General features: G+C 45.7%; 1 protein-coding gene across 1 annotated transcript; it reads left to right on the top strand.

The window, feature by feature from the left end:
- Positions 1 to 957: 957 nt before the first annotated feature.
- gsx2 (GS homeobox 2) lies at positions 958 to 1,879 on the top strand. Its single transcript, XM_056275679.1, has 2 exons — positions 958 to 1,333; positions 1,539 to 1,879. Exons 1-2 carry the CDS (start codon positions 958 to 960, stop codon positions 1,877 to 1,879), a joined length of 717 nt encoding a protein of 238 aa, XP_056131654.1.
- Positions 1,880 to 8,661: the final 6,782 nt, after the last annotated feature.

The raw sequence follows: 8,661 nt of genomic DNA on the forward strand, positions 1-8,661 counted from the left end.
TTAATTGCTCGCCACGAGACGTTGACCTGACGGATGCAAAGTGTTATTGGACTACAGTAATTAGCCTTTAGTGGTATATACACACTGCGGTGTTACAGCGCATTTTCATAAACATCCAGTGGATAATGGCCACCATCTAACTTGTAATATGCAGGATTATGTCCGATTAATTAGACAGAGGGCTAATGCTAATTAAATGAATAACGAGAGGAACAATTGAGCCCTTTTAATTGCAGGTAGGTTATCTTATTAATTACAGGTTGTTTATCTCATTGTATCCTGAGAAGCTCTTCTGTTTCTGAGGCTGAAGTGTCGCCAGACTTGGTGTGATGGGCTCAGGTTTCTCCTACTTCCCCCAGCCGGGTCTGTCAGAGAGGGGCTGGGGTGTACTTCATGATATAGCTGTGCTAACGTGCTATATCATGCATGTCACAAGGTACCGCAAATACACCGAACTTAAACTCATCAATTCGCATAGCTGTTGTATTTGTTTAAATCAGAAGTGCCCTTTACATGCCATCATGGCCAATTTAAACGACAAAAAAGAAAGGTTAAGATGTGTTGTTTTTTCTTCAAAGTTGGTTTCCAAAACGACTAATAATCCGAATCTGACACTAAATAATAAACTTCTGGGGAGAAAAAAAAGAAAAGTAAACTTCTGTAAAGGCAGCTAGTTTTTTGAGTCAGGCTTTTTTTTTTTGCTTGTTTTCGAGACGTGTTGGTAAATCTGCGGTGACCGGAGGTTGAGGGAGACGTCACGTGGTCCGGGTCCCTGGCTGCACACAAACCCCTTCAGCGACGGGTGCGCACGTGGGTGACGCTGCAGGGCCAGCCCCTCTTCGGGGTCCCTTTTGTTGAACCATCAAACATAAGCACCTTTTGAGATCCCGAGGGGTTCAGATGAGGAACGGCTATCATCTCGCGCAAAGAGCACACATCACTCATCCCGGCGCAGCCATGTCCAGGTCCTTCTACGTTGACTCTCTGATAATCAAGGATACGGTGCGACCCGTGCCGGCCGAACATCCAGGGCAAGACTTCCTCATTCCCATCAGCATGCATTCTCCAACGGTGATGACCGTGACCGCGCCGGTGTGCCCGTCCAGGAAAACCGGGACTTTCTGTGTTTGTCCGCTGTGCGTCACGTCCCACATCCACGCTCCGCGCAGCGGCATCCCCATGCTGAAAAGCCAGTTTCCGGCAGCGGAGGCGCAGTACTGTCAGAGAATAGCCCATCAGCAGTCTTCAGCTTTGGCGCACCCGGGACACACACCTGTCTGCACGCCCACGTACAGCGTCACAGATCCCAGGAGATACCATTGTCTTTCCATAGGTAGGTCATCCACTTACCACCGGTTGACATCGTGTTTGTATCATAGCGCACTTTCACAACTACCTGTCGCCACGCGTGTTTTACACACGCACCCTCACGCACGAGTGAGAGCCGGTTCGGTTTGCGCCGATGCTAAATTGCAGTGTTGTCTTGACAAGAACCTAAATGTTTGACAAAAACGTTTCCCCCCCCCTCCAACATGCAGGCGCCCCCGAGAATAGCCAAATACAGAGTGGCAAGAGGATGCGCACGGCTTTTACCAGCACGCAGCTCTTGGAATTGGAGAGGGAGTTTTCCACCAACATGTATCTGTCCAGGTTAAGGAGAATCGAGATCGCCACATATCTGAATCTGTCGGAGAAGCAGGTGAAGATCTGGTTTCAGAACCGCAGGGTCAAGCACAAGAAGGAGGGGAAGGGCACACAGAGGAGCGTGCACGGCGGGTGCAAGTGCACAAGTAACCACACAGACTATCCAAGGTCAGAGGACGAGGAGTCCCTATCGCCAGCCTCCGCCTCGGAGGAGAAAGAGGTGTCACCGATCTGAGAGCAACGCTGACACACTCCCAGTCCGCTCCTGGCACTTACCCTCCTCCCTTGATATGGATTATGACATTAAGGCAACCTCAGGGCCCCCAAAAAAGTAAATGTTGTGGGAGAACGAGAGGAAATATTGATATTGAAAATGTCATTTGTTCTTAACTGTTTCCATTCTGTATTTTACGCGTAAATTGTTTCTGAGTGCTGAAGATTAAAAGTATCGTGACCTGAGTAATATTTCCTGATAAGAAAACAGCTGTGTTTCTAATCCTCTAAGGGTTCTTCTCTGCATACCCAGGTCTAGCTGCCTACCCCCAGTGACTGTCCCGTATGCATAGTGCACCCCGCTCCTCAGTGCGTGTGGCACGTGCAGACTAAGATATAGCGTAGGCCTAACCTGGTTTCGAACACACGGTACACGCTCACCTGCATCTGTACAATATGTATATTTGTATTTATTTTAATAAACATTTGACGACTTGGGTCTGAGATTTGATCGGCCTGTGTGTTTTGTGGTGGGCAGGTGTGCCATATATGTACATATATATAGATATATATTTCTAATCGTTAACATATAGAGTGAGCAACACACGTGGGCCTGCAGGACTCACAACACACGCGTTGAAACGTCATGTGGGGAACTGCTCTGCGGATGTAACTGGTGATTTCTTGGTTCGCTTCTGATTGTCAGAGGAGAAATCAAACTGTGACAAAATGCTGCTTTTGACCACGACTGGTGAAGACGTCGAGTTGCGCTTTGAACGCCCCGCGTGTTGCACCAAACCAGCTCAGAGACTTTACCGAAGGTGACGAAACCCTTTTAAACGAGAGGCTATTGGAAATGTCTGCATGCAGGCCAGGATCGTTATGCAAATACGCTGCACGAGATACATTTCCATTCAGGCATTTATCAACTCATGTGTAATTTCATACCGTGTATATCGTATACACATATACATCAACTGTCTCCATAATATATATATATATATATATATATATATATATATATATATATATATATATATATATATATATATATATATATATATATACACAAACACACACACACACACACACACACATTAATGAACTTATTTTCAGATGTATTTATTTATTTATTAACTTATCTGTTTATTGATTGCTCGACTTTTTTTTTTTATTTAGCTAACCTAAAACACATCCATCCATCCATTATCCAAACCGCTTATCCTGCTGTGAGGGTCGCGGGGATGCTGGAGCCAATCCCAGCAGTCACTGGGCGGCAGGCGAGGAGACACCCTGGACAGGCTGCCAGACCCTCACAGGGCCGACCAACACACACACACACACACACACACACACACACACACACACACACACACACACACACACACACACACACACACACACACACACACACTTAGGGACAATTTACCTAAACCAGATAAACGGGGCTAAATTGAAGGTGTGACCATTGAAGGGTAGCCGGTTCCGGTTCCGGCTCCGGGGGACAGCCAATAATTTGTTCCTGTTGGCTTTTGAAGAGATGTTGGATGTCCAAAGCGAGTTTAATTGCGGTTTGGGTCCCACGTTGGCAGTGCTTATGCCGCTACTCCTTCCCAGCCACGGAGCAGGGATGTGTGTATGTGTATATATATATATATATATATAGAGAGAGAGAGAGAGAGAGAGAGAGAGAGAGAGAGAGAGAGAGAGAGAGAGAGAGAGAGAGAGAGAGAGAGAGAGAGAGAGAGAGAGAGAGAAGTGGGCAAAGGCTTTGACAAGTTAGATTGTCCTTGCTGCAGACCCCCGACGGCTGCGGGCTCAGAGGGCTTTGAAGAGACAGCTCCAGGGTTCCTCCGAGCGCCAGGGACCGATGTAGTCACTGTTTCATTAGGCCCTATTTGAACCTTTCAACCTGCGCTAAATGAAGGGGCGTGCTAACACGGCAGAGCATCTGAGGAGGGATTACGCATAGGAGGCGCCGTTGGAAATCAGCGAACGGTTAATTTAACCCGTGTCTGTCAGGGTTCGGGATCCATTCCTAATTGAGAGGGGAAGCAGGTGAAGTTTTAGTCCCACGCAGACCCATTCAGCGCCGGAATAAATGGTCCCCATTCACATCCCGCTGGTGATCATATATTACTGAAGGAAAGCCATCTAATGAATATATATTGAAGTTCCTATTAATCGAATTAGAGTTCACTCCTCGCAGGTGCGAAAGTGAAAGACCACCGTCCCATTAAGACTGATTAACAATGGAGTTAACTGCACTTTTGAGAAGTTCTCCCCCCCCCCTTTTTGGGCCCACGGGGCTGACCTCGAACTGTCAGGCCACTATAATGGGCTGAGGCTCATTTGGAGTATAGGTTTATTAGTCCACTTCCACGAGCAAATGTTCCCCTCTGTAAGCAATTATTTATTTATTTATTAAATTTCCTAAGCCACTCACACTTCTCCGTTGGCATCGGTTTTGCAAACTACTGCGGGCTCTGACAGACTCGCCACTATATGAAGCGCGGACGGTCAACGTGAAAAGTGCACGCGGTACCGAGACCGCTCCGAAGACGTCAGGCCTCGGCCCAGCATTGGAGACGTGGTAATTACGCATGACAAAAGACAATTAATAAGAGCGCCTTTCAGACGGCTGCAGCTGCTGTCTCATGCCGAGATAGAAGTTAGGAAGAGCTCAAGTGCCAATGTGCAGAAATGGGGGGGGGGGTTGTCTTTCTTTTTCTTTTTTTTTCGAAAAAAAGGCCTCTGCTTCGGTGATGAATCCCGAGGTACAAGTTTCGTCCTCAATAAATGTGACATGCTATGTCCAAAGGCGACCCATGATTCATTGCGAACTTTTCATTCCGGATTCGGTGCAACATGCGCCTCTCAAAAACCACATGATATACCTCATGATTAATTGTTGTTCAAGATCTTTTTTGTTTTTTTGCTTGTCAGCAACTTTAGACTAATTTATTTGTGTTTGTTTAAAACGTCTCGCTATGGTACACACGCACGTCTATTCCTCTTCAGCGCCACCAGGGAACAGTGTAATGCTCCGCAGTGTGATGCTCAGCAGTGTGATGCTCAGCGGTGTAATGCTCAGCCGTATAATGCTCAGCAGTGTAATGCTCAGCGGTGTGATGCTCAGCGGTGTAATGCTCAGCGGTGTGATGCTCAGCGGTGTAATGCTCAGCAGTGTAATGCTCAGCAGTGTAATGCTCAGCAGTATAATGTTCAGCAGTGTAATACTCCACAGTGTGATGCTCGGCAGTGTGATGCTCGGCAGTGTAATGCTCCGCAGTGTAATGCTCAGCAGTGTGATGCTCGGCAGTGTGATGCTCGGCAGTGTAATGCTCCGCAATGTAATGCTCAGCAGTGTAATGCTCGGTAGTATAATGCTCAGCAGTGTAATGCTCGGCAGTGTAATGCTCGGTAGTATAATGCTCAGCAGTGTAATGCTCAGCAGTGTAATGCCAGCAGTGTAATGCTCGGCGGTATAATGCTCAGCGGTGTAATGCTCAGCGGTGTAATGCTCAGCGGTGTGATGCTCAGCGGTGTGATGCTCAGCGGTGTGATGCTCAGCAGTGTAATGCTCAGCAGTGTCATGCTCAGCAGTGTAATGCTCAGCAGTGTCATGCTCGGCAGTTTGACCGCTGCTCACCTGATCAGCTATAAGGCAATACTGTGAACAGCTATACGGCCTGCATGCAAGGATTCACTCACCCTCTCTCCATGCTTGCCCCGTAAAGTGTGCGTGCGTGCGTGCGTGTGTGTGTGTGTGTGCGTGCGTGTGTGTGTGTGTGTGTGTGTGTGTGTGTGTGTGTGTGTGTGTCGCTACATATACGATGAAGACGGAAGGGGTGTTGTTATAAATAAACCAAAATGGTGTTTGACAACCAAGTCAAGTGTCTCCCGTTGCACAGGGAAGGTTTGCTAAATTAAAGTTTAAATGTTGGAAAGAGGACTATTCAGAGTGTGAAATTCATTTTATATTAACTCGCCTTTTTATATGAGGAGCTACCCAGTGTGCTTTACAGCGGAATAAGTCATTTATGTAAGCCTTATTTCTTCTGTGCGGAAGATTAGTAGTATAACAGGCCTGAGATTTTTCGGGAAGGCGGATCCTCTGATAGCCTTTACACTTCACTTGGCACGATAGCCAACCGGGATTATCAAGAAACAGTTTGCAACATGTCGGGCGTAGAGGGTAAATTATGATAATTGAATTTAAAGGCGATCCTATAAAAACTGGATCCCCCTCATAACAGCTTTCACTGACTCACAATCGTATGTATAACCCATGAAGAAATGTGTTCAGCCTGTGAAAAATCACCATTTAAGGATACCAATAATGTCCTTTCTGTGAGATTCTCTGTGACTGGGGGTCAAAGGTAAATGACCTGCATCGGTGCTGGCGTGAGAGCCGTAATTCTCTGACAAGTTGCGCGGTCTATATTTCAGCACGCTGGACAGCTCCGACGGGACCGCCTCGAGTCAAACCACCTTTGCTGAAGTCATCATCTTCAGTGGGATAGCCCATCCATCTTTCAGCCACACCGAGCGTTTCACAGGGTTGAAAGCTGACGTTGTTTTTCAGAAGCCCTCTGATTATCCACGTCATCGACGTAACCCTGACTGTAGTCTTATGCGCACCACTCACTCACTTCCCCGTGCGCGCACTTTACATATCATGACGGAGTTTGGATCATGAATCTGAACCAGTTCAAGCTTTTTAAAGGAATCAAGCTTCTCCTTCACTTTATATATATATATATATATATATATATATATATATATATATATATATATATGTATATATAACTTTGTTAAAAGAGACACTCAACGGTAGGGAAAGTGCTCAACAAACATGGAGCAAAATAATCCAGTGAGTCAAGTAAATTCTTTATGAGACAGTACAAGCCTGTTTCATGCTATAAGCAATCATCAAAATTTGATTGACAGCTGATGATTGCTTATGGCATTAAACAGGCTTGTACTGTCTCATAAAGAATTTACTTGACTCACTGGATTATATGTGTGTGTGTGTGTGTGTGTGTGTGTGTGTGCGTGCGTGCGTGCGTGCGTGTGTGTGTGTGTGTAGAGAGAGAAAGTGTTAGAGACAAAACCCACCCCAACATCTGTGTGCAACATTAACAAAAGGCCTATTTCACAATAATTTGTGGTGTCGACCCGGTGGGGCCATTTTACATCCCTCTGCTGAAGCGGTCTGTGGATTTAATTTGTCCGTAGAAATATGAAGTGAGCACACTAAAAACCCCGTTAGGGATCAAGCCAGCCACGGTGAGGTCAGACTCGGGTCTCGTTAGATTTAACAGGCTTTAAACTTTGGCTGTCGCCGTGTAGCGATTGATATTTACAAATTGAATCACGGTATAAACGTCACGCACTAGCAGATAAGCTAGCTGTGATAGCAGTTGTAATGATCTCAACATAAGGCACTATATATATATATATATATATATATATATATATATATATATAAATGTGTGTGTGTGATGTGTGTGTGTATGTGTGTGTGTGTGTATATACACACACACACACACACACACATTTATATATATATATATATATATATATATGTATGTATATATATATATATATGTATATATATCCTGCTCTATTTAAACCGTCAGACAAAAGACAAACAGGAGGAAAACATTACAGTGACAGTGTATAAAATTAGATCGTGATGAAAAATGAAATAGTGCTTAATAGTATATTAATCCTCTATAAGGAGTGAATCATAAATCTTAACTTTTTAAAAAAAACTTGTCTGGTGTTTGTTTGCTTTGAACCCTTTGGCGACGCCCCCTTGTGGACTTTTTGCCGTAGAGCGTGCTTCTCTGTTTCAGTAAATGGTGTCAAAACCCCAAACCGAGCGACCTTCCAGCACGTTCTGGTGATGATCCCTTGCTGCTGATTCTGTCAGAGCGAATTCATCCTCGTACAAATGATTTGCGCCCCCCCCCCCCCTAAATATATCACGGACAATATGCGTTATCTATTGAACCTCCATTAAAGTGATGTTTGTTGATTCAGATGAAAATAGACGTCGAGGACTTTTATTATAGGCCTCCGCGTTTCTCGACGTCTCCTTGCTGATGATAGAGAGCAAAGTCTCCTGCACGTCACGTCACACAGTTTCTGATGGATCGTTTCAGGCGGAGATTTGGGGGGGAGAAGAAAAAGAAGAAGAAGAAGAAGAAGAAGAAGAAGAAGAAGAAGAAGAAGAAGGAGGGGGGGGGGAACACCCACAAGTGAGAATTTCTACCAGTGTGAAGTAAACTTAGCCCTTCAAATTTGAGCTCCTTTGTTTGGAGAAGAAGGGCCGTTGTTCTCTTGGCGCCTGGGCCGTGAGGGAACATATGGAAGTCATTGTGCGAGGGGGCTGCTGCAGGACTGGTGCGCTTCTCTGCAGCTGAGCGAGCGGAGGGGCTCTTTGCCCCCAGCCTCGGGGGCTCCGTCCCAGAGACACACCGGTCTCAATTGTCCGCCTCGCTACCCTGAGATCACACAGGTATAATTCATAATGGTCCCTTTATTCTACACCTACAGCCACCAGGGAACCCCCAGGGGAGCCGGGGTTCGGGTAAAACAGCCAGTGCCTTACAGCTGATAATCAAATGACTCGTGTGCTCTTACACAGGGCCTAATCCTTTTTCTGTGTTATGGAAAACAACGATATCCTGCACCTATGCACCCTTACTTTTCAGGATATGCTTAGATAGATATATAGATAGATAGACAGATAGATAGATGAGAGGCCAAGAGAGGGTGGATGAATGGAAGGAG

The sequence above is a fragment of the Lampris incognitus genome, chromosome 3, assembly GCF_029633865.1.
Source record: "Lampris incognitus isolate fLamInc1 chromosome 3, fLamInc1.hap2, whole genome shotgun sequence".
NCBI classification, from domain to species: domain Eukaryota; kingdom Metazoa; phylum Chordata; class Actinopteri; order Lampriformes; family Lampridae; genus Lampris; species Lampris incognitus.

Excerpts from the sequence above, each read along its gene's own strand:
- gsx2 (XM_056275679.1), top strand. The coding sequence starts at position 958 with ATGTCCAGGTCCTTCTACGTTGACTCTCTGATAATCAAGGATACGGTG. Across the intron at positions 1,334-1,538 it reads ATACCATTGTCTTTCCATAG|GCGCCCCCGAGAATAGCCAA; the intron begins GTAGGTCATCCA and ends TCCAACATGCAG.